General features: G+C 47.5%; 1 protein-coding gene across 3 annotated transcripts in view; it reads right to left on the reverse strand.

Moving 5' to 3' along the window:
- Window positions 1-25,738, reverse strand: part of LOC138562831 (E3 ubiquitin-protein ligase TRIM39-like) — a 232,784-nt gene that overhangs the window by 27,537 nt on the left and 179,509 nt on the right. For 2 of the 3 annotated variants that reach the window (XM_069642801.1, XM_069642802.1), the window contains exon 6: window positions 6,707-6,766. The exons of the other annotated variant lie outside the window; for it this stretch is intronic. In XM_069642801.1, the coding sequence (XP_069498902.1) occupies window positions 6,707-6,766 (60 nt within the window). The remainder of the gene's footprint in view (window positions 1-6,706; window positions 6,767-25,738) is intronic. 3 annotated transcript variants of the gene reach the window in all.

The raw sequence follows: 25,738 nt of genomic DNA on the forward strand, positions 1-25,738 counted from the left end.
TCTGTCTTTTCTCTCTTCTCTTCTCTAACTGATATTTTATCGACTATCGTATCCCTTTCACTAGGTCTGGCAGTAAGAAGCTCAAAAGGGACATCCTGGATCCCACCTAGGCCTCCCTATCGCTGATACCTACACCAGGACTTCCTCCAGACAGAACCTTACCAACATCTTATTTGTCATTCCCTCTCTATGCCTATGGACCTCCCATATGGTCGCTGTTCTCTCTCCTTTTTTTCTCATCTCCCATTAATGGTGGCACCCGGTGGGCAGCCCTCCTGGCCCCATTCCACTCCTCTAAGACCACATTCATTTATGCTTAAATGGCACCGCCTTGGTCGAGGGCCCTCAGGCCAATCTCCTCCTTTTTGATATACGCTTCCCGCACCTTATTAACTTCCTTTCTTCTCCTGCTATCCCTACTTACCCGTCTCTGGCACCTCTGCTGCTCCCTTCCTCTGCCACCTATCAGACACCCTCCGCTGCTTCTTCGGCCACTCTTTTGCCTCCTTCCTCCGCCACCTCTCTGGAACTCTCTTCTTCCTCTCTGACTACCCTGCCATCTCTTCTTTCCTCCTCTGCCCATTCTCGGGCCCCTCCAACACTTCCACAGGGCATACCTTTGGTTTGTACCCCTCCACGGAAGTCCTTCAAAGGTGGCAACCTGTTCCACATCGATACTCTCAACTCTCGCTCCTCTGTCAACCACTCCTCTGACATCTGCCGTCTCTTGGAAAAGCTTGATTTGGATGTACTCGGTCTCACAGAGACTTGGTTCATGGCCAGCTCTAGCATGAGTTTTGACACTCCCCTTCCCGATGGCTACAAGATCCTCTCTGAACCCAGAAACAACCATCCCGGCTGGGGTGTTGCCCTGATTTACGCAGAGTGGATTCTTGCTTCTGTCATTCCAACACAGGACTCCTTCTTTGAATCCCTAGTCTGCAGACTCTGTATCTCTCCTGTCCTCTCGCTCACTATGGCCACTATCTACTGTCCCAGTCGCCCTCTTCCTCTCTGAGTGGGCTAACCTCTCCTCCTCCCTCCTTGCCTCTACCTCTCAACTTCTACTCCTCGGAGACCTGAACATTCGCCTGGATGCTACGAGCCCCTCTTAGGGCTCTTTTGCAACCTCTGCAACTCTCTCTCTCCCTCTCTCTCTCTCTCTCTATTCTTCCCTCTGGCCCAACTCACTCTGCAGGGCACACCTTGGATGTTCTGGGCTCTTCAGACCTCCTCCTCTCTAAACCTCTCAGCACTCCTCTCTCTTGGAGCATACATGTTCTTCTTTCCTCCCACCTCTCTCTCTCTCTCTACCCCTTAGGTCAAGCCAACCCCAGCACTGCCACCCACCTTCTCGGTCATCCGGCCCAGGAAGCGTTAGTCAGTTGATGCTTTTTCTGCTACTTTCTCTCCTCCTCCTACACCTTTGGCTGACGCACACCCTGACACAGCCCTCTCTAACCTGCATCTATGTATCACTAACACTCTGGATATCCGTGTCCCTTTCATGAGGTTCCGCTTGAAGCCCACATCCAAGTGCAACTCTTGGTATGAATCAAACCCTTAAACGCAAGTGTAGGGCGGCTGAGAGGAAGTGAAAGGCATCAGGTGCACCCCGTGGCAAACTGGCCTGCTGCCTGCTCCAAAGGAGTACTGTCCTCTCTAGGAAGAAAGCCTACATCCAAGCCCACTTCTCTGCAGCATCTAACAACTCAGCTGAACTTTTTAAAATCTGCAAGGAGCTGGCCAATCCTGTTGCAGTCTCTACTGCTCCTGTTCCCTCCCAAGCCGTCTGCATGGCCCTGGTTTCTCATTTAACCACTAAATCTCAGGACATCCTGTCGACCCTCTCTTCCTCTACCTCCTCTTCCTCCTCCTCTACCACTCCTGGCTCCTCTTTGGCTGTTTCTCCTTCTCCTTTCTCCTTTCCCCTGTTCACCCCAGAAGATGTTACCAGACAAGTCTGATCTATGAACATCTCATCAAAGCAGGTTCTCCCCTGCTCATCCAGAACCATCAAGGACCACATCGACACCATTGCTCCACCCTTGCCCGATTTTTACAATCACTCTTTTGCCATTGGAACCTTCCCTTTCCCCTTAAGCACTCCCTTGCGCAGCCCCTTCAAAGAAGCCCTTTGGCGATCCTTCCTCTGTGGCTAACTGCGCCCGATCTCCATCACTCCTTTCCTGGGCAAACTCCTGAAAAAGCTGGCCATCTCCCAGCTTAATCTTCACACTGAATCTGTTGGTTGTCTCCACGACCACCAGTCTGGCCTCAGAGCTGCCAGAAGCAGGGAAACTGCTCTCCTGAACACACGTGAAGACTTGCTCTCTAATCTTGACACTAACGTTCCTTCTGTCTTCATTCTCATAGAGCTATCCTCTGTTTTTGGCACAGTCAACTACGCCATCCTCCTAAATTGCCTCAGTACCAACCTGGGTATCACTGGTCAAATCCTGGTCTGGTTGACCTCCTTGCTCACTGACCGACCCTCCAAGGTCCACCTTTGGTTTTTCCTCTCTTCTATCTCTCTCTCTACTTGTGGTGTTCCCCAGGGGTCTAACCTCTCTCCCTGGCTCTTCAACCACTACCTGGCACTTCTTGTCCACCGCATCACTACATTCTGTTCTAACTTTCATTGTTATGCGGATGCCACCCAGCCCTTCTTCACGCTCCCCTCAGCCACCTCTGCTCCTTCTCTGATACCAGACTGTCTGGCAGCAATTCAGGAATGGTGTGCCACCAATGATCTCTGCCTTAATGCCAGTAAGACTCAGATCCTCTCATTGGGGCATAGGTGCCCACCTTTCCTCTCTCTGGTCGCCCACCCTGGGCCCTCTGCCTGCTCCTTCCTGTGAGGCTACGAATCTTGGCGTCATCTTCCACTCCACCCTCTCCTTCTCTCCTCACATCTCTGGCGTCTCTAAGAAGTCACACTACCAGCTGCACCTCCTCAGATGTATTCTGCCCTTTCTCACTTTCCCCCAGAAGCTCACTGTCTTCAGAGCCCTGGTCCTCTCTAGGCTGTAGTATTGCAACAGCCTCTTTCTAAATCTGCCTGTCTCTACTCTTCAACCTTTACAACTTATCCAGCACAGGACTGGAAAGACTTGTCCTTGGCCTCAAGCCCAGGGATCGTATCTCTCCAGTTCTGAAATCTCTACACTGGCTCCCTGTTTCTGCAAGGATCAAATTCAAGACCCTTTGCATTGTCCACAGGGATTTATGGGGCCTGGGACCGCACTACCTCCAACTTTCCCTTCCTAAAAACCTTACTTCTCGAGCCCTCTGCTCATCCACATCCAAATCTCTGAGGGTCAGACGCATCTCCAAGCAGTGACTGGGGGTAGATCTCTATCCTCAGCTGGGGCCTCCCTCTGGAACAGTCTCCCTGCCTCTCTCAAACTTGAGCAGAACCACATCCAGTTTCGGAAGCAACTCAAGGCCTTCTTTTCCGCTTCCGCTTTCTCTCTTCCTTGCCCTGCTGATGTCCCTGACTGCTCCGCACACTGGTCACCTGGCCACCCTCTGAAACTTGGGCCCAGGCTCCTGCATGTCCAGTTGCCCTGGCACTGCCTCTGGGCTTCCACAGTACTTATCGGTCTGAATCTGCACCCTACAGTCCCTTGTCTCTCTGCACTTAGGAGCCACCCTCCGGCAGCACCTATTGAGTTACCTGAACATCTCCCTCCCTCTCTCCCCGACACGTCTCCCCTCCCTCCTCCCTACACTTGTGCGATCTGAATGACACAAGGCCTAGTAAGATTGTTGTTTTGTCCTCCTTCTGTCCCCCTCTCCTTGTCTTGTCTCACCTAGAAACACTTGTGTACAGGCACGCTATAAATGACTTATCATATCATTTACTCAGAAACAAAAGGAGAGCTAGGCAGTCCAGCCCTCCTCCTGTTTGAGTGCATACACTTGCGTCTTGCACATGTCAGTACTTCCATTTATTTATTCTATTTATTGAGCATTTTTAGGGCCCCTATACAGCAGACCGTGTTTCTAGGAGCCACAAGACAAGGGGGCAGGGGGGAACAAGAAGGATAAACAAAAGTTAACAGTCCTACTAGACCTTGTCACATTCGGATTCTGCAAGTGCAGAAAACAGGAAGTGAAAGGGGTCAGGAGGAAGGTAAGGGAAATGGGGATGCAGGAGGGAGGTGGCCCCAAGGCTGGGTAAGTGCTAGGGGGGCCCAGAAGGCAAGTGCACAGGGGGGCAGAATAAAGGTGGGCTAGTGCGAGGAGGGGGGTGTACCAAACTCAGTAGTCTAGTCAGAGAAGGGTGCCAGAAGGCAAGTGCTGGAAGGGGGTGCTAAGGCTGAGTGGGTGCTGGGGATGATTGCAGGGGGGGAGCCCAGAGGTTAAGTGCGCGGGGGGAGTGGATAGGGGTGGACTAGTGTGAGAAGGGTGTGAATCAGACTCGGTAGTCTAGTCAGGGAAGGGTGCCCAAAGGCAAGTGCTGGAAGGGGGGCTGCTGAGGTAAACTGGTCAAGGGGGGGCCTGGCCCAGGTATGACTCAGAAGGGACCAGGCAGTTCAGTCTCAGCAGCAGGAGGGCTTTATCAATGAAGGGGGAGAGGAAAGGAGGAGGACAAAGGGAAGGTCTTGAGAAGCTTCCGCAACTTAAGGAGATCTGGCTTAAGTCTGAGAGGGGTGAGGAGGCCATTCCAGAGGGAGGCTTCTGCTGAAAAAAGAGATCTACCCCCCACCTTCTGCTTGGAGAAACATCTGACTTGCAAAGAGTTAGAGCTAGAGGGCCGAAGGACTCGAGCGGGGAGGTATTTAGGGATTGGCAAGTTCCTTGCTAATTTTGAAAATTTCATCCGTGTTGTTGGTGGCCCCAGAGATGCAGGCTTGAATATGGGCCCGCTTCTTGGACCAGAGGGAGAGTCTGTAATGCCTTCGGAGCAGGCGGCAGGCCAGTTTTTCAGAAGATGTGGGATAGGCTAACCACTTCCGTTCTGCGACTCTGCCCTTGCATTTCAGCGAGGCTAGGTCAGAATCATACCAACTGTTGCACTTGGAGGTAGGCGTCATGCGGATCCTCGTGGCAGGGGCCAGGATGTCAAGGGTGTTGGAGATGGAGAGGTGAAGGTTAACAAGGGCTGAGTCAGAGTGAGAGTCAATAGCAGGGGCGAAGGGGGGAATAAAAGAGGCAGCAAAAGCCGCTACTGACACTCGCTTCATTGGTCGGATGGCAGAGAATTGGCTGGCAGCACAGGGAGAGGCTTAGTTGGGGAGCCAAGGAGCTCCAGATGAGAGAAGAGGAACAAATGATCAGACCAAGGGAGAGGAATACTGAGAGGGGTGGAGAGAGAGAGAGAGGTCTGCTGATATGAGCACATCCAGAGTGTGCCCGGCTGAGTCGGACCAGAGGGAAGAATGGTGAGGGAGAAAGAGTCACTGAGGTTGTGAAGGGTAAGGCCGCATCAAGAGTCGAGATGAATTCTGACATCTCAGAGGAGGAGAAGCTTAGAGGTAGAGGTCAGGAGAGAGGAGTTAAGGTTGGCCCACTCTGACAGGAAGAGGGAGATCGGCCAAGGGGTGGAGGGTCTGTAGAAAGTGGCGAAAGTGAGCGAGAGGGTAGGAGAGACTCAAATCTTGCAGACAAGATATTCAAAGGAGGCGTTGGGTTGAGAGGGTATGATGGAAGCAGGGACCTATTCAGGGAAAATAAGGGCCACTCCACCATCAGAACGGTTAGGCCTGGGCTTGGAGAGGATCTTATAGTCCTCGAGGAGAAGAGTGTCAAAAGCAGTGACAGAGCTGGCTTGAAGCACGTCTCAGTTAGGGCGAGGATGTCGAGGTTAATGTCTTCACATGCCTTTTCATTTTTTCTAATCCAAAGTGCTGCAGACAGCATTTGTAACCGTGCAGCCACTACCTGGGCTGCCTGAGGTGTCAGCATGGCTGGGACTAGTCGACGGTGGGCCCGGCATGACTCCGGCTTAGAAGCCCTTTCTGGAGACTGCTGGGACTCACTCTGGCGAGCCCCAGCCCATTTAAACCCCTGAGCATACATGCTAGGCTGGTTACCAAACAAACCCCCCCACCAGGGCTTTAAATGGGCCGGGGCCAAGCCCCAGCAGTCTCCAGAAAGGGCTCCTGAGCCGGTGCCCTGCCGTAGCCCATCCCGACTAGCACCAGACACCTCAGGCAGCCTTGTACTCGAAGATAACCCTGAACTCCGAAACAGGAGGAGGGCCCAGTCTCTGCTTTTATTTCTGAGTAAAGCGCCATCATGCAGCACAAAGGCCTTTAAGCAAGGCTTCATGATGCGTGATGAGTATTTACTTAGAAACAAAAGGAGAAACTAGGCCCTCCAGCCCTCCTCCTGTTTCAGAGTACAGAGTCATCACGCAACAGGCAGCCTTGTCATTCAAGGAGTTCATGTTTTTTAACCACGCAGTACCTTGAATGAAGGGGCTGTCTGCTGCGTGTAAGAGATGGGGCACACTGATGTCACACCTTTGGTGCCCCCAGATAAGGTGATAATGCCAGTGTACCCCAGCCCTCCTCCTCCCATTGGCGAGGGGGGGCTCTCATTAGGGGGTGTGGCCTATGTACACACATACTTAGGCCACGCCCCCAATGAGAGCCACCTCGATTTAGCATCCCACTTAATCCACTGCTCCCCACCTTTCATGCCTCAAATCTCTATGTAATCCAACCACGCCCCTTCCCTGACTTTCCATACTTACCCCGCTGTCGGCAGTTATCTTCCATGGTCCGATTTAAGACGGTCTTGCTGATTTTCGACTCTGTTCAAGAAATAGATACAGACCCACATGAAACATCACAAAGGTAAAAATACTGCACACAACTCTACAGGTATTGGGGAAGGAGAGCAGGTTTTATTTTGATCAATTTATATGCGATCAAAAGCGTATTCAGTGCTGACAGGATTTACGGATTCACACAATCTTTCAGAGGCGACTTGTGAATATTTTAATTGGAGAGGGGAGGCATGAAGTTTTACTACAAATACCGAACATAGCGAAGGAGCCTGAACCAACCATGGGGAATTCGTTGGAGGCTCGTTCCCCTAGAAAAGTAGAGGTACGTTGGGTAAAATGCCGCACAGTATGAAATCAGTTTTGCAAATCATCAAAAGTCCACAGGAGCATTTTTATGATGCCTTTCCACCACAATATATGCAAGTATAAAAACCATTTATATCGCTTATTGTGTCCATGCATTTCCATGCTGGCTGCACCAATAGATGCTAGTATTGCCATATAGAAACATACTCGTGTTTCCTTTGCACATAATACCATTAATGATACTATAAGAAAACATGGCCATGTTAGTTCTGCCAATATATGCCAGCATTCTCATTTCAGAAAATACTTCTTTTGGCTTTGCCAGTAAAAATACCATGTCACAGTAAGGAACCATGTCCAGACTGGCTGCACCCAAGTAGGCCAGTGTAGCCACTAAATAGCACTTAACATATTTGCTTTCAAATTGAAAAATCACACCACAGTAATAGTACATGGCCAAACTGGGTGCCCCACATCAGGTAAGTCTAACCCCTTAATAACACTTATCATGATTGAGTCCCAGTAAAAGCTACCATGCTGCGGGGTTCAAAGGCAGCCCCCAGTCAAAAAGAAAACTGCGTTTGGCGAAGTTGGGCCTATAAATGCAGAAACACTGTCTTTGAATTGGGAAAGCATAATTTCCCTAGCCGAATGTAAGGCTGGCAGTTAATTTCAATTGTAAAGTAGGACAACACTGTTTCCTTGGATAAGACAGAGAGGCCATAGAAATGTGGGCCTTATGCAGATTGAAAACCAGGAACGTGGAATATGAAACTACACGGCAGAAGGGGACGGCCACATCAACAGGCTGTATCCAGAGAAATACCATTAAATGGGCCTCACATTTGAGTGACTGGGCCAAAGGCCTTAAACTACTTTCCTGATGTCTAAAGTGCAGCCTTGCTGACACAGAGAGCAAAGAATGTAGGGTAACTTTAAAAAAAATAAAAACATAAAACGGCCACGCGCGGCCTGAGAGCTCTGTACGAAGAGTTATCCGACGAAAATGAGGGCACAGACCTCTGATCTTCCCCAGTCCCATATTTAAGTTATTGGGCTTGCATTCCTGTCCCAAGGCCCCAGCATTCCAATGTACAAACAGCCTCACACCACCGACCATAAAGCTGTTAAGACCCCCAATCGAACAGAAAAGATCAAAAGGCAGGGCAAGCTGCCTCAACATTAGGTCAAGTGATTTGTGCTGCGAGGTGCCGAGAGGGGCAAAACAACAAATCTGAAACGAGGATGGGGAGATTTGGATGGGCGCTGATGAATCTTGCAATGCAGCTGGGGTTTGTAGTATGCGATGACCTTGAGAGTCTCCTCCTAGCCCGTGTCTGCAGTACCAGGTGCACTGTAGGTTAGAGATACCGAATGCATTGTTTTCTTTATTCCTAGACTGCCAATTATGTTTACGTGCCAGCTGACGTGCAAGGAGGAGCCCACGTGGAAGAAGAAGAACAGAAGAGGCTGGGATCAACTGCCTGGCATCCCGTAGGGAGCAGGTAGCCTATGTATAGGGGCACACCAACCAGCCATTTGGCATTTGTAACCTATGTAACATATGTCATTGATGGTTCTGTGTGCTCTCTTAAGGTACTGCTCATGCTTATTTTGGCAGACCGTTCCGTAGCAGCAGAGTTCTTTGCTGGCACATTTTTATTTGTGTGGAATTAAACTTTGTTCTCCTTGCAAGAGGTGCACCGGGCCTTTTTCCCTGGTGGGGCACATTTCTTCTGGTGTGAGCGCTGAGGGACTTCTCTACAAACCCTCAATGAAAATGGCATTAAACTGAAATTCAAGTAATCCTTGACTATATGAAACTTTTCAGTTTTTGTTAATAACATTTACCTGTCTACCCAATGCTGGTTAACATGTAAATCACTATGTTTTACAGGATGATCTCACAACAACTCCATGTGACATCTTGGAAGGCTATAAGGTAAAATCTAAAATTAATAATTTTAAAACGCCACATGTACACAGTGTTTGACTTTATCTTGATAAGAATTTACAAATGATATTACAACAACTAATCTTATCATTTGAGGTCGACGATAATTTTAAAATGTTTTGTCAAGAAGTACATTGTGAGATCAAAGATTGTAAAATTAAATCTGTTTAACAATTAAATGTCCAAGGAATTTACTTTTGAAGGGGTTGAAATTGTAGAGACACATGGACCAGAGGTGTACATAACATATTGTAAAATTTCAGTTATCATCTCATTTGATTGGCATGTCATTTATAATATGTTTTAATCTTTTACGTACGTAAAGTAGGTTCTATTTGTAGATACGTATATATGTTTCTTTAAGTGGAAAAGAGAATTGCTTGGTTTATACATTGTCAAAATGCTGTTTTTCTGATCTTTTGGTCGTCAAATTGAAGTTGACTGTATCAAAGCAAATTTAAAAAAAACAAGTGTGAAGGACCCTGATGGGTCCTTCACAACTCCACCATGCCTGAGCTGGACCATTAGGTAGGGCTTGTCTAACTCTGTCTTTTCTTGTATCTGCACACCTGAAGTAGCCCCATACCATGAGGTGTGGCTTTAGCAGACTGAGCTCCTACCTTTACCCTGACCCACTAAATTGTTAATTTGCTCCAAGGTCCACCTGCATGTTGTAATTCTTATGCATGGTCTTGCACTGTTGTCGAATGCCATTTCACATTTACTGTAACTAGCGCCTCGGTGCCGCGGGTTTTGTGCGCTGCTATAAATACAAAAATAAATAAATCAAATAACAAACCTGTTATGATGTTGCTTGCTAAACCGATGTCACTTGGGAGCAACTACATTTTGTGGCCCAGCATGGCCCACTCAAGTTTGAGAGTCGTGATGCATCTGTCCAGTGGCCGGAATATGAATTGAAAGTCACCAGTGAGCAATGGAAAGTAACCATGGATCATTGCTACACTACAAAATGTCACCCTGATGAAAGTGACAACACAGAAGATATATCGACATTGATTGCAGACCCGTTGACACAATCTACACCGTCTAAAAAATGTCCATCGAAGAAACATACAATGTTCCCTTTTTCTCCAATTCAGGTGGAAAATCCAGAAAATCATAGCCCAAAATAACTGAAGCATCTTTGCAATTGATGGACGAATGTGCTCAAGATCTGGACTTCAGGATTCCTATTGTGGAGTACTTGTCCACTACCATCGAATCACAAACCGCTCTGCTGCTGGATGATTGGCTATTAAAGGAGCCAACATACATTGTATTCGACTGCTGCCTGCTAGAGATTATACACATGATTAGATGTGATCATAAATTACATAGGAGGATATGTGGGGAGCCATCGGTGAATTTGACTTGTGTAGTCAAAGGCACTAACCTGAAAATTCAGGCTAGATGTGTCCATCATCATAACCCATTTTCATGGTCAGCACAACCTATGCTTGGAAAAGTGCCTGCTAGAAATGTACTTTGTTCATCTGTGTTGCTGTTCAGTGGAAATTGTGCCAAACTCTCAAGAAAAATTGGGTTTATTGCCTACTTCTGGCTCTGTTTCAATTGCGTACACAACCCAGCAAGGACCACCACTTCTCCCCACACGAGATAGTGACAGTGAGGTGCATGCAGACACCCCCTATCACCAGTAGGTAGGGTCTCTGATGCTCACAAAACAGCAGCAACAATATTGGGTGCGGAATTCAAAGCGTATCTAACATAACTCACACGAGCGGTGAGAAGCATTGCAAAACAAATAGCCCCGCCCTTCACCCAAAAGAGTGATACAAGCACCACTACAGCAGCTGCCGACAGCCCAGAAAGGAAATGAATGCCAGGGGAGCTGGTGTACATGCGCAGCTTTGTAAGAAGGTGGAATTCACCAAGATTTCACGGCCCTTATGAAGTGATATTTTGCACACCATCAGCGGTCAAAGTGAAGGGCCTGAAATATTGGATCCACCTTTCAGATGTCAGGAAGGCACATGACAGCGTAACACAAGGAGAGGGGCAACCAAGTGATCAAGAAAGAGCAGTGCCCTAAGAGGTGAAACAGATACGTAGAATACAGAAAAGAACAGAGAAATAGTATAAGTAAAATAGGTACGAATACAAAGGTCACCTGTACATAAGAGAAAAAGAATGAACTGTATATACCATGGATGAATATCTCTCTCCCTCTCTCTCTCTCTCTCTCTCTCTCTCTCTCTCTCTCTCTCTCTTTCTCTCTCTCTCTCTCTCTCTCTTTCTCTCTTTCTCTCTCTCTCTCTCTTTCTCTCTCTCTCTCTCTCTTTCCATCTCTCTCTCTCTCTTCTTTCACCCTTGATCTCCGACTTTTCTTTCAATAATGAAATGACAAAATGAAATGATAGGTTTTTGTATAACTGAAAATGCACTTAACACATGATATTCCACTCTAGAGGTGTGACAATGCCGGAGAGAAGAGCCCTGAATGGCTAGATAGCAATAGGGACAATGTTAGCGCCACTAGGGCTTACTCTTACGACTGGGCCTTTATTTTATGGCCATTGTATTTTCTAAACTTTTATTATGTTTAGGTTTGTACTGGAGTGTTTCTTTTATTGTTAGAGATATAAAAGAAGGGAGGTGGGGGAAACCTTGTGCAAGAATAAACCCAGCTAATATGGAATGGGGTGAAACTGATGTAGGTCCACAATGCCTCTGCAAATCTTACCTCCTTGCATAAGAACAGCACAATGAGAGCACCTCAGTTGGGGTCCCCAACAATGAACGTAATTTATGTGCATGATGAATAGCGACCAACCTCTGATGTCTGAGAGTGATACTCACTCTCAGACAACCTCTGACCCTACCGCAAATGTCGAGTTTATGCACATTATGTTCCAAGCAACCACTCCCAGTACTCCTCCGAACACACAGTTTTGGCAACATAATTATGAACAGAACGAAAAGTTAAATGTAGGCATTTTTCCTATCCTCTATCAAAGAATTATGCAGATACACTCTGGTCTAGGGGGGAGTAATAGGAGCAAAAGGGAAATAGATATGATGCATACCATGGCCTAGGGCTGGATGCAGTAGAAGACCCCCGCCACCCAGACCAAGCTAATAAATGCTACAATGACATGAGCACCATGGGCAAGCAGGTAACACATGAATGCTGCTTTGTGTGTTCTCTGATTCCTCACGCGTCAGGGACACCTAACGTTCTAATGCCACAGGAAACCCCCATAGCGGATGCCCAGTGTCTCGTTCATCTTGCACTTTGTAGAATTCGAAGTACCTTCCAAGCACACACAGTAACGCTACAACTGCTTCAGAACGAGAAGACCTGCCACAGTAACCCTCAAGGAGTGATTTGAATCATAGACGTTTATCGTCATAAAGGGAACAATGTTCGCAGAAAGCAAATGGCAAGAGACAAGTAATGTGCAAAGCAGAAGCACTACGAGGACTGTCAGAAGAAAGATTTCAATGGATAGAAAGAACATGCACTCAAACATGGCCTCAGCACATTGCCAAGCTAACATGGGTAACAGCTCTTGAGAAGCCAATCAAGAACCAATGAGAAGTGAAATACGAACTTTGTTTTCACGGAGAAGGAAAGGTACCCATGGGATCAAACAAATACTGCCACAAAACGCGTGTCCTCCCCGACATGTGAAAGGGAACAGCTGCCTTGATAATTATTGGGTATGTGGCAAACAGGCATATTGGCACCTTCCGCAATCATGAAGCAGCACTTGTGCTCTGGCTACGCTGCATTCAGCCCCGATGGTGATCCCGGAGGGCCACGTCCAAGGGGAGAGGGTGCCCCCAAGACTGTTCTCTGCACCCCAGTCAACAACCGAAGAACCCCCATGTATGAAGTGCTGTCGGAGGACAAGCTGCAAGACAGAGTGTCACGTAAAAAGAGAGCTTCAAACTACATATATACAAACTCTTCCAATCTCTTAGCACAGATACTGGACCAGTTCAAACTATTCAACTCAGCGGAGACATATTTTGCATCACTCATACCGAGCATCAAAGCCCGAGAATATGCCAAATGGTTGCAGATTGTGAGGTGGGAGCTGATCCAATTGGCCAACGACACTGAAGAAGGGTTCAACATCAAGGTAGAACTCAGAGCCCTGCGGTTGATGACAATGCAGAACCGCTACGTCTTGGACCTCCTCACAGCAACAGAAGGCGGTGTTTGCTGAAAAATCGGGAGTGCATGTTGCACATTCGTGCCTTCTGCAGACTCTGACAATGGGACACTATCACATGTAATTGCTGCAGTACACAATCTCAGGGAAAGGATGAAGTAGGAAGGTGGGGTCCAGCCTAGTGACTGGTTCGAGACAGTTTTTGACTGGGTACCATCATGGTTCGGGACTGCAATGAAGCTACTGGTCCCCATGATAGTATTCTTGCTGAGGATATTTTGTGTGTGCCAGGTAGGTGTTCGATGCTGAGCAAAATCTATGCCTAGTAGTGCAATGATGATGGTGACAGTGGGCAATCCAAACAAAGTGCCTCATGATACTAAAGAGTGCAAGTACAAACAGGTGAAGACAATGAGTGCAAATACCGTATGACAGCCATGTACAACATAGGGGATAGAGTGGACAACTTGTGGCATACAACCATCAAAGAACCCCATGAGTTAGAATGGTAAAAGGAGGTGTGGGCTGACCTGGCTGGGAATGGTGGGTGCATCTACATGACATGTACTCCTGAGTAAAATGCCAGAAGGCGTGAAAGTCTAAAATCTGTATGCAGGGCTTGGATGCCAATAAAGGGGACTCCAGCCTGGGATTTTGCGCTGATGGAGGCAGAAGAACATAGACGCACTAATGGCCAAGGGTATTCATTACTTTAGGAGTAACGAAAGGGAGGAATGTTGGGGAGCGGTGGTCTTTATGAGGCCCCCGTACATTGCCGCGTGAAATGGACCTCTTGCTTATCCAATGGGGGGAGACTTGCCCATGTCGGCCATCTGACGACAGGGGACAGAAGCCATTGGATGACACATACAGTCTCCATTTTATGCCACTCCAAACTCCATCTTATTACTAGGGCGCACAATGATTTCCAAAAAACCCATCTCTCCACCTGTCCAGTGCCGCGCACAGTCAGCCCACCTGCCCCCACCACCTCCTCCTCTGTCTGCGCCGCACAAGCTCTTTTCTCCTGGAAGCCTAGTCGCAAATTGTTGCAAAAGACACAGTATTCTTTCTCTTCCTCTGAGCTCACTGCCCTGTGTGTGACCGGAGCAGAGCCACCGCCCGCATGCCCATCAGTCTCCACAAACCTGTCTATTGCCCCGGGACCTCCACCCTGAAGAACCACAGTTCTCCGACCTCTCTTGATGTAGATACACATCTGACCCCCTTTTTATGGGCAAACCGATCACCCACCACAGATCTAATCCCCTACCATTGTATCTCCTGGGTAAAAATTACACATGTCAACTTTTATCATGAGGGATCAGGTAGATCAAAACCTCCAAGGTGGGCACCTGGGCCCGAACGCCAGGATTCATAGGCCCGAGGGTATAAAGGGCAAAATCGATCAAGATATCTAACAATATGAACTCTACAACATCCCCATGACTGTCCAGTTTTTCTAACGATTATTTGTTGCATGCCTTCAGTTCCAGTTTTTGCTAAGATAGATTAGTTAGTTATGCTTCATATTGTGTGCTTGACCTTCGTCCCGTAGAGATGAGCCCAGCTGACCCACGTGCTGCTCGGCGAACACCCACGCATCCAGCCAATCGAGTGTGACTGTCACCTATGTTTCTATAATGTATCTGCACGTCTAGCCTATTATGTTCAAGTATCATACACCTATATCGAAGCGTCAGCAGTGATGCGTTTCAGTCTTATAATGTGCTGCCTGTGTGATGTTTGGCAGAGCGCTCGCAGGACAGCAGAGTTCTCTGCATGCATTTTTTACCTAATATAAACTTTGTTCAACTTGCAATCTATCTCCTGGTCTCATTCCCTACAGGAGGGGAGTCCATTTATTCCAAGTTTGGGATCTGTGTTTGGGGATGAGCTCCTTCAATATGGCGAGCAACACTTTGAGTCTATAGTATTCACGGCATGGCACAAACTAAAATGTTCCAAACTTTCTAGCCACTGGACGCAATTGACTTATCATCCCAGCCACTTTTGATTTCAAATAATTTCTAAAAAATATTTTATTGTGGTTCGCTATGACTGGATATCTTAAGTATTGCATATTATCTTTGATAGATAGCTTTTTTTTCCCAATACCATTGATACTTGGTTTTAATCAACGCCCTTTACAGATTCTCAATATCACCATTTTGAACGGATTGATTTTAAGCTCAATTGAATTTATGTACTCACCGAAAGCATTTATCAATCTTTGCAAGCCAATAGGTGTTGAGTCTAGGAAAATAAATGTATTGGTGTATGCCGCCCAGTTGATTTTCAGGGACCCAATTTTGGGGACAACTAAGGATTTGTGGTCCAAGACCGTGCCCACGCCACGTGCCCAAAATATTCCCCTGAGGAAAGCCATGATATGTACTGAAGACCCGCAACATCAAACCTTCTGAGTTTAGTCGAACTCCCTGTGTAAGTGGATCAAGATACTCAATAGGATACTCAGCATACCATACGTCTCTACTGTGTTCCACAGGATCGTTCTTTTAACGGTATCGAACGCCATACTGAGATGCATTGATGCAAAATACACAGGTGAATTTGACTTCGACCATGCAAGACCCTGTAGATAAGTACGCAATAAACCTCCACAGTCCATACAAATATTCCCCCTGAACCCCATGTCTCTGTAATCCATTATTTGATTTGCAGCACACCATTCCTCTATGTGGTCCAACACAACTGTGGCAAAGATTTTCAAGTCCACGTCCATTATGGCTATTGACCTACAGTTAGACGGTAGGAGTCTAGATCCTTTCTTATATATAGGAATCATATGTGATACTTTCCAAGACTCTGGAATCTCTTGTGTTTCCAGACTATCATTGAATTCAATAGGGAACATTTTGGCCCAAAGACCCACATTTAGTTTTATGAGGACATTTGTAAACTTATTTGGCACCCCTGCTCTTGATGGATTTCACCTGGAAAACTTTGCTGCAATATTTCCAATAGAGCTATCAATCTTCCAAGTGACACTCTGGCAACTGGCCTTAGGCCCTTCCTTACAAGGGAGTTTGGAGATATTTGCAAAATGCATAACCCATTTTTCCTCTGAAATGGGATTGGTAATTAAATGTTGTTGTATTTCCTCTGTTCCATTTATTCCAAGTTTGGGATCTGTGTTTGGGGATGAGCTCCTTCAATATGGCGAGCAACACTTTGAGTCTATAGTATTCACGGCATGGCACAAACTAAAATGTTCCAAACTTTCTAGCCACTGGACGCAATTGACTTATCATCCCAGCCACTTTTGATTTCAAATAATTTCTAAAAAATATTTTATTGTGGTTCGCTATGACTGGATATCTTAAGTATTGCATATTATCTTTGATAGATAGCTTTTTTTTCCCAATACCATTGATACTTGGTTTTAATCAACGCCCTTTACAGATTCTCAATATCACCATTTTGAACGGATTGATTTTAAGCTCAATTGAATTTATGTACTCACCGAAAGCATTTATCAATCTTTGCAAGCCAATAGGTGTTGAGTCTAGGAAAATAAATGTATTGGTGTATGCCGCCCAGTTGATTTTCAGGGACCCAATTTTGGGGACAACTAAGGATTTGTGGTCCAAGACCGTGCCCACGCCACGTGCCCAAAATATTCCCCTGAGGAAAGCCATGATATGTACTGAAGACCCGCAACATCAAACCTTCTGAGTTTAGTCGAACTCCCTGTGTAAGTGGATCAAGATACTCAATAGGATACTCAGCATACCATACGTCTCTACTGTGTTCCACAGGATCGTTCTTTTAACGGTATCGAACGCCATACTGAGATGCATTGATGCAAAATACACAGGTGAATTTGACTTCGACCATGCAAGACCCTGTAGATAAGTACGCAATAAACCTCCACAGTCCATACAAATATTCCCCCTGAACCCCATGTCTCTGTAATCCATTATTTGATTTGCAGCACACCATTCCTCTATGTGGTCCAACACAACTGTGGCAAAGATTTTCAAGTCCACGTCCATTATGGCTATTGACCTACAGTTAGACGGTAGGAGTCTAGATCCTTTCTTATATATAGGAATCATATGTGATACTTTCCAAGACTCTGGAATCTCTTGTGTTTCCAGACTATCATTGAATTCAATAGGGAACATTTTGGCCCAAAGACCCACATTTAGTTTTATGAGGACATTTGTAAACTTATTTGGCACCCCTGCTCTTGATGGATTTCACCTGGAAAACTTTGCTGCAATATTTCCAATAGAGCTATCAATCTTCCAAGTGACACTCTGGCAACTGGCCTTAGGCCCTTCCTTACAAGGGAGTTTGGAGATATTTGCAAAATGCATAACCCATTTTTCCTCTGAAATGGGATTGGTAATTAAATGTTGTTGTATTTCCTCTGTTCGATTTACTAGTTCCCAGAATAATCTTGCATCATTCCACTAAAGGCTGTTCAAACTGCACATCGTTTATTCCACTTTCACCCTGTAACATACTACATGGGTTTAGCTCAGTAAATCCATAGTCATCCGCCTCTTTTTCTAGCGATAGAGGCAAGGGCATCGCTATGGCCCTGGATAGGGTTTTTCTTCCATTAGTAAATAATCAGGGAGCAGCCAAAAAGTGCTCAACACTCAGCACTTTTTTCTTCATTCTTTGTGATGAAGCTACACCAACCAATGTGTATTATCTCACAAGACTATCACACGATTTTCCTACAGCCGTAAGCTCAAACGAGTAGCCCACTTACCCCTCGCTCCCCTGCTCCCCAGCCAATAGCACTCTCTGGCACTCCCTCGGTGCACGCGCGCTGGTGCGCGTGCCCACGTGCTCTTAAGAGGTGCCAAAAAGCTGGGGGCGGAGGTAACATTTTGTTTCAGGATGTAAGTGTGATAAATTCATCAATGTTGCGGCGAAGCTGCTGTACACAGCTGTACACAGAAAATACCTCTCTCCAGCATGAGGCCACGACAGCCAACAGCACTCTCTGACACTCCATTTGTGCGCGCATTCATTGCTATTCTTAGAAAGACGGTTCACTAAACCTAACATTTGCCATTCCTTTGTAGAAAAACATGGTTAGGCTAACATCTGAATAACGTTCCTTGATTTGTAAAAACACAATCTGCTACGTACTCTAAACAGTGCAATGCATGAACGCATCACCTCAACCTCAGTTGAGCAGCCCACCCGGCCTCACATTTAGCAAAACCACAGTAAATCCCTTATTTCGGGGAATCTTTAAATCAGTACTGAGACCCAAGATGAAAAAAATAGTTCCAGTCACTGTGGTAAATATTGTGAGAACAGATTTAAATGGAAAACCACACCCACACGGCAAAAATTAAATTCACCCACCACAGCAGCCCCACGGCTCAGGACGAGCCCAACATTAGCTCCTTGCTGGATCATTACAGCCTCCCGGCACAGTTCCAACAAAAAGCTTTCTGTTACGGTGGGTGGCTGGACCCTGGGTATGGTGATGGGCCGAGGTACAACCTTCTTTATTATTCCTCTTCAGCTTATGGGGCTCTAGCATCCCCTCCTCTTCCTCCCCTGTTCTCTGTGGTGTCTCCTTCCTCCTTGCTCCCTCACCACTCTACATCTCCCCCCTGCTTATCATCTTTGGAGGGGATCAGTGTTTCTTCTGCTGCTTTCTGGTGGTCGTTGAGGTCTTCTCTTTTAGCTTTTCCCTGTAAACTGTTCTCCCTCTTCCAGCTCTCCCAGAAGTTTAGGTGCCTACTCAGGGGTACTGTCTGTGGCTAACCTTCATTTAGGGGCCCTTCTGCCAGCTTCCCAGGCTGTTGCATCCGCTCGCTCTCTTCCTCTGCCACTTTGTCAGCATTGATCACGTCCTCTTGCCACCATTTCCCTTCATTCTTTTGTACATCCTTCGTTCTCGCCCTCTGTCATTTTCTCAACTTTCCCACACCTTTCACTTCACCCTGGAACTGAACTGAATCCTCCCGTTCAGGCTGTTACGTTGGGTGGTTCTCCAGTTCTGTTGTGCTTGTTGCAGAGGTCCTCGGCACTTTATGTTTTACTCCACTACCGTACCCTTCTTCACCTCATTCTTTCTTTTGTTTGCTTGTGTGAGTCTCACTTCCCTCCTCTCTTCCACCACCCTCACTTTCCCATTTATCTCTTGCAACCTTATCCTCCTTCGTGCCATTACATCTTTGTTACTCTTGTCTTCCATGGTCTTTGCGCGGCCGGTGTGAGCACCTTCTCTAATATCAGCTTTCCTGTTTCCTTATTTTTGGCATGGATGCCGGTTTGCCTGCGCTCCCTTCCCTTCGTGGCAGCAGACTCTCCTTCCCTCCTATCTTTATATCTTCTTTCCTCTGCTTTCCACGAGTGCCCACTTGCCTGCACAAGGTGTTGCGTGGGCCTCCTCATAGTAGTCAACATTTTGTGCACCTTTTCCACTGCACACTCCTTCACCATCGGAGTGAACTATTTGTGAACAGATTCTAAGCGTTGATACCAGCACGATAACACTGCACCGGCACCCTCGTAATGAGGCCCATTAACTCTCAGAAGACTTCTCTGAACAAACACTGGCCGGCACTTGGAATACAAAGACTGATGGTAAGTCTTGATTAAAGCGAGGTCAAAGAGTTCCCAGGAGGACGTGTTTTGGGTGGGCAGAGGCAGGAATGGGTGGTGACTGCCATAGGGATTAGCATGCCTGTGGGCAGTCAATGGGTTGGCTCATAACCAAACAACACCTACAGGGTGTGTGTACCTCCACATATGCCATTCCTCCCTGTCTATACTCTATTGCAATAGTTTAGGTTTATAGGTGTCGCAAGAAACACCTAATGGTCCAAAGTAAAAATGCAGTGTTTTTAAAAGCCCTACAGGCCAGTCTTGGCAGCACATGACAATATCTATGTTCATAAAAAAACATTAAGGATAGCCAAGAGCTGCACCAACAAGGGGTATATTACCCAACACAGAAAGGACTTTACTTCAGAGCCAGTAGAGGACTACCTGATGAGAACGGGGGAAGTGGTGGCCCCATGTGAAACTGGAAGTAGCGCAGAGGACATGGTCAAGGACACGCTTACAGTCTGCACTAAAAACAAACAAGCACAGGATGAATTCATCCGAAAATAGGCATGACGTTTGTGATGCTGGAAATGCATTGGAGGGACAGGCCCTCATTGTCCTTGTCCTGTTCTCCCTTTTCATGTGTGTTCTGTGTTATTTTCTGCCCAGGAGTTCATGTGGGACACCTGGCAGTGCAGCTCTTCCTCTTTTTGGTTTGGTGTACAGACCCATGGGATACCTTTACGGCACCCATGGGTGGGGGTACAACCCTGTGCCCCTAGTGTATGTTTTTGGGCACCTGTGTGTGACCCACAGAGCAGGGTATAGGCTGGTGGCAGCACCATGCTGAATTTGACAGGTGCTCTGAGTATCCTCCATTTTGGGATACCCAGGCCCTGCCATTGGAATCAGTTGATTCCTGATAGGAAACAAGGTGGCCCCTGTGGCTGGGAGTCACCAGCATAGAAGTGGTGGAAGATGCCAAAAGAGGAGATAATAGGAGCTAAGAATGAGGTGTAGAGTGAGAAAAGAAAAGGGCCAAGAACAAAACCTTGGAGAACTCCGTACTTGAGAGGAAAAGAAGGGGAGGAGGAGCCACCCCAGGAGACAGACAAGGTGCGGTTAGAAAGATAAGAGGAGAGCCAGTTAAGAAGGTTATCCTTGAAGCCAAATGATGAAAGGGAGGTGAGGAGAAGATGATGAGGAGAAGATGATGGCCAACAGTATCAAAAGCAGCAGAAAGGTCAAGGAGAATAAGGATGGAGGAGTGCTTTGCTTGGCGTGCAGAGAGGAGAGAGTTGAGAACAGAGGTGATTGCAGTTTCAGTGGAGTGCTGTGGGCGGAATCCAGATTGGGTGGAGGGAAGGAGTGAGTGGTTGGAGATGAAGGAAGAGAGTTGAGAATAGAGTTGAGAATAGACAATACGCTCAAGAATTTTAGAAAGGAAGGGTAGTAGAGAGATAGGGCGATAGTTGGAGGCAAGGTGGGGGCTGGCAGAAGGTTTTTGAGGATAGGGATGATAGTAGCGTGTTTAAAAGGAGAGGGAAAGGTGGGATACCCTTATGGCACCCATGGGTTGGGGTACAAACCTATACCCCTAGTGTATGTTTTTGGGCACCTGTGTGTGGCCCATAGAGCAGGGTATGGGTTGGTGGCAGCTCCATGCTGAATGTGACAGGTGCACTGAGTATCCTCCATTTTGGGATGCCCAGGCCCTGCCATTGGAATCAGTTGATTCGCAATAGGAGACAGGATGGCCCCTTTCTATTGCCTGTTACCTTGTTTTCCCAAAGTTCCGGGGAGCCCTGACTCTGTCCCTTCCCCATGACTGGCTGTTGGGTGGAGGTTCCTTTTATGGTATTGTGGGGAAGTCCCGGCCAGACTGGCTGGAGCCTTACCAGAGACTGTATGTTGTGGGCACACCCTTGCGGTGGGACCTGGGTGAATGGAGTGTGTGACCAATATGCACTTTATGTTATGGGTGTCTGGTTTCTGGTATGTAACACAATGAATGAGACAGCCCTGCCCTGAAACTGGTATGTGTGGAGTGCTGAATGGCTGGGTACTTGCCCAATACACATTCCTTGTGAGTATCTGGAGGGAAGTGAATGGCCTAAATGCACTTTGAGCCTGATTGCCTGCCTCTCACTGATGGAAATCGGTCAGAAACTGAAGTTGAAACTTGATGCTTGATCTTGAAGCCGAGCCGGAAGAAGAAGGTTAACTGCTGTTTGCCTTTGACGCAATTTGAAAGCTGCTGTGCCTTCAAGAAACTGATCCGAGAGAGGACCTGTCTAGGAGATTTCTTCCCGAGCTACGAGGGAACATTCGGCAGACCGCTAACCTTCGCCGAAACGCCCTGGAAGCCAGCCTTCGAAAGACTGTCGACCGGAGACGGGGACTGCCGAGGAATCTTGAAGTAAAGCACCGGAAATCGAGGCCATAAAATTCCATTGCCATCGACCAGGGTTAGGAGGATTTGCCGTAACCACTGGAAGCCCGTCGAAGCCGTGTTGCCCCGAAGCGGGGTCAGCTTGACGCTGTGCTGCAGACAACTGGAGCCACAACGCTCCATTGCCTAAGAACACTTTGAATCAAGGACTCCCTTGCTCATCACTGTCAACCGCTTTGTCCAGTCGGAGAAAGTCAAGGTGCCGACAAACCGAGGAGAATCCGCCGGTGGGTTTTCTGCCACCCCAAAGACCACAAAGATGCTGGCGACCCGACGCCTTTGCTGGGCCAAATTTCTTCATTGACTCTTTGCTGCAAATAATGCTGTCGAGGTGCACCTCATGCCTCATTTTCGTAGGACATCCATGACTGATCGTCGACGAGCACCGCCAGGACCGAAGCTGCTGCCTCGACGCCATTGTTCACCTTTTCTTCTAGGGGTCTCGATGATCCGTGGCTCCTGCCTTAAAGGGAGCTGCTCAAGAAGGATCTGTCGATGACCTGATGTAGAAATCTACTAATCCAGGTACATTGGGGTGGTAGAACTATTTAAAAGGAAATAAGAATCATATTGAACAATATATGGACTGGGCTTGTATTATATCTTTATTTGGTTGCCCAGGTGGGGGGATCCTCACACAGAACTGTGTGTAGGTAACAGGGCCAGAATTCTGCCTATTGTTTCAACCAACCTGCTTTCCTCCTATGTCTACTGTTGGTTCAGTGTATTAACTGATTTGTATGGCATTTGAACTGAGTACAGTTAATGCATTTTAAAGGAATCAAATTATATTTGTGGTACCACATAGAAACAGTATATATTTACCATTTTAGATTAACCTGAGAAAAATGTGTCTTATTGTGATTGTGTACATAACTTTAGCCTATTTATATAAAGATTTGTGTTTTCACTAACATAGTGTGTGGACATTCCTTTGTGGGTGCTTTGGGGCTACACTGTACTTAAGAACCAGCCTGCATCGCCTCCTGAGAGCTTAAGCCTTGATTTCTTGACCTTCGCTACACAATAGAGAATTTTGGCTGACGTGCTCTGTGCTTCTACTCTGCCATATAGAGAGCAGGAGTACAGATAGCCCCCTCCAATCTTTACAGTGTTGACCAGAGCTGCATCAGTATTTTGCTGACCAGAACATGTTAGATCCATTTAAGCTAGCAGGCTGGCTGACAAGTGCGTCTCCCACCAGCTGTCCCTTAAGGAACCCAGTGGGAAGGACAAGGACAAATAAAAGGGGGCTTCTCAGACGTCTGAGGAGTCCCAAAAGCAGGCACAGTCAAGTAAACCAAAACCTTCCTCTCCAAAGACCCACACATCTAGTGGGGATAAGTCCTATGTGGGTGGGAGTAAAAGTAGTGGTCCACCTAATGCAAAGCAGGCTCCCAGTGGTTCCAGTACCGTACCCCGCATTCCAGGAACTTGTTGGGACTGTGGGGCTCTGGATCACAAGAGGGGTGACTCCAAGTGTAAAGGTAAGGCACTTGGAGTCCAGGCTGTCAGCCTGACCTACCCTTACCCCATGTCTGAGGTGGAAGCCACTGTCCTCCCCTCCTCTACAGGGATCACATTTGGTGCTCCTGTAGAGATTTCCTTAGTGTCCCTTGGGGCCTGGGACCAGTACGAGAAGTACTAGCTACAATCCCACAGAACACCCATAGATTTTTGAGAAGTGTCCTCTTAAATGGCCAGCCATCTACTGGTTTGAGAGACACTGGGGCAAGCATGACAGTGGTGGACAGGGCCCTGCTCTAGCCAGAGGACTATGTAGGTGCTCCTCTGAAAACTACCATGTTAGCTGGTGGGCCTCCCAAATTATCTCCTGAAGCCCCAGTCACAATCATAATTGGAGACAAGACAGACAAGCTTCCTGTCCTGGTTCAGGACAACGTCCCTGCTAACATTCTGTTAGGTAACGATCTAGTGGAGTTGGGGTTGATCTCTGATGGTCTCCCCCTGACTGCTGCTGCAGGCACTAGGTCACAGGTAATACCACTTCTGACTGCGAGTCAGGTACCCAAGCCAGGGGGAGACCCAAGGCAAGAAGACAGAAGAGTACGAAGGCCACCTCTGTGAAGGGGGCTTCCCCTCTTCCTGCTGCTTCAGCAGCACCCACTGGGATTCATGCTCAGGACGGGCTGGGTCCAGTGGTAAACCCAAACTCAACCCCTGAGGGAGAAGAGCCAGAAGACCCTCCTGCAGGAGAGGTCCTCAACCCAGAGGATCACCTGAGCTTCAATGCCTGCTAGCTGAAGGGGGGCCCTCTAGGGGCGACTTGATATGATATGATATGATATGGCATTTATAACGCGCCTATGCACAAGTATTTCAAGGCGCGACTTCTGTAAGGGACAGAGATAGTGCCACTCTCTCGAGGGTCTGAGGACACAGGCCCTGGCCCAGGCACAAAGAGAAGTGCCAAGGTCTTTCCGGATTTATTAGGAGGGGGAGCTCCTTTGTAGTGAGCCCACTAAGCCTGAACCTGGTGCCCTCAAGAGGTTGGTGGTACCCCAGGTTTACAGACCTTTCCTGCTGCAGTTGGCGCATGAGGTGCTCTTAGTTGGTCATCTTGGTACCAAGAAGACTAAGCAGATGCTCTCTGCCCATTTCTACTTGCCCCGGATGGGAGTAGAAGTGGAGTCCCACTGCAAGACCTGCCCCACTTGTCGGATGTCTGGCAAGACTGGAGGCAGTGTCATTGCCCAGCTGCAGCTGTTGCCAGTGGTGGGCACACCATTTGAGAGGGTGGGCATTGACATTGTCAGTCCCCTTGACCCTCCCACTTCAGGAGAACATCGGTTCATCCTGGTCTTGGTAGATCATGCCACCAGGTACCCTGAGGCTATACCCCTTCAGACTGTTACTGCCAAGGTGGTTGCCAGGGCTCTCCTGGGCTTTTTTTTTTACCAGGGTTGGATTCCCTAAGGAGGTTGTCTCTGAAAGAAGACCCAACTTCATGTCGAGTTACATGAAAACCATGTGGAAAGAGTGCAGACTAACCTACAGGTTCTCCACCTCCTACCATCCCCAGACCAATGGTCTGGTTGAGAGATTTAAAAAAACTCTCAAGGGCACACTGGATGCATTGGAAGAGCCCCTAAAGAGGAAATGGGATCGCCTCCTGCCATGCCTGCTGTTCGCTTAGAGAGAGGTACCTCAAAAGGGTGTTGGTTTCAGCCCCTTTGAGTTGCTCTTTGGACATCCCGTGAGGGGGCCCCTTGCCTTGATCACAGAAGGTTTGGAAGCCACCCCTCCAGGTCCTGCCAAGCAAGTGGGGGACTATGTGTTAGGCCTCAGAAGGAGGATGACACAGATGATGGGCCAGGCAACAGCGAACTGTAAGGCCAGCCAGGAATTGAATAAAGGAAAATGTTGACAGGGTTCTTTTAAGGGGTTACAACTTCTTTGGCCCTGCGACCTGTTGAATCTCCTGTTTCAAAGTGTTACATCGGTGTGAAAAGATTTGGAGGAAGCAGTGCCCCACCTCCGTGGTTAAGTATCTACTTATTGCTTTCACACAAAACAACTGCAGGGGTTATAATATGAAAGTCTGCGTTACCAACCTGAATGCA

Source organism: Ambystoma mexicanum, unplaced genomic scaffold, assembly GCF_040938575.1.
Source record: "Ambystoma mexicanum isolate Mex_15411 unplaced genomic scaffold, UKY_AmexF1_1 Mex_scaf70, whole genome shotgun sequence".
Classification (NCBI taxonomy): domain Eukaryota; kingdom Metazoa; phylum Chordata; class Amphibia; order Caudata; family Ambystomatidae; genus Ambystoma; species Ambystoma mexicanum.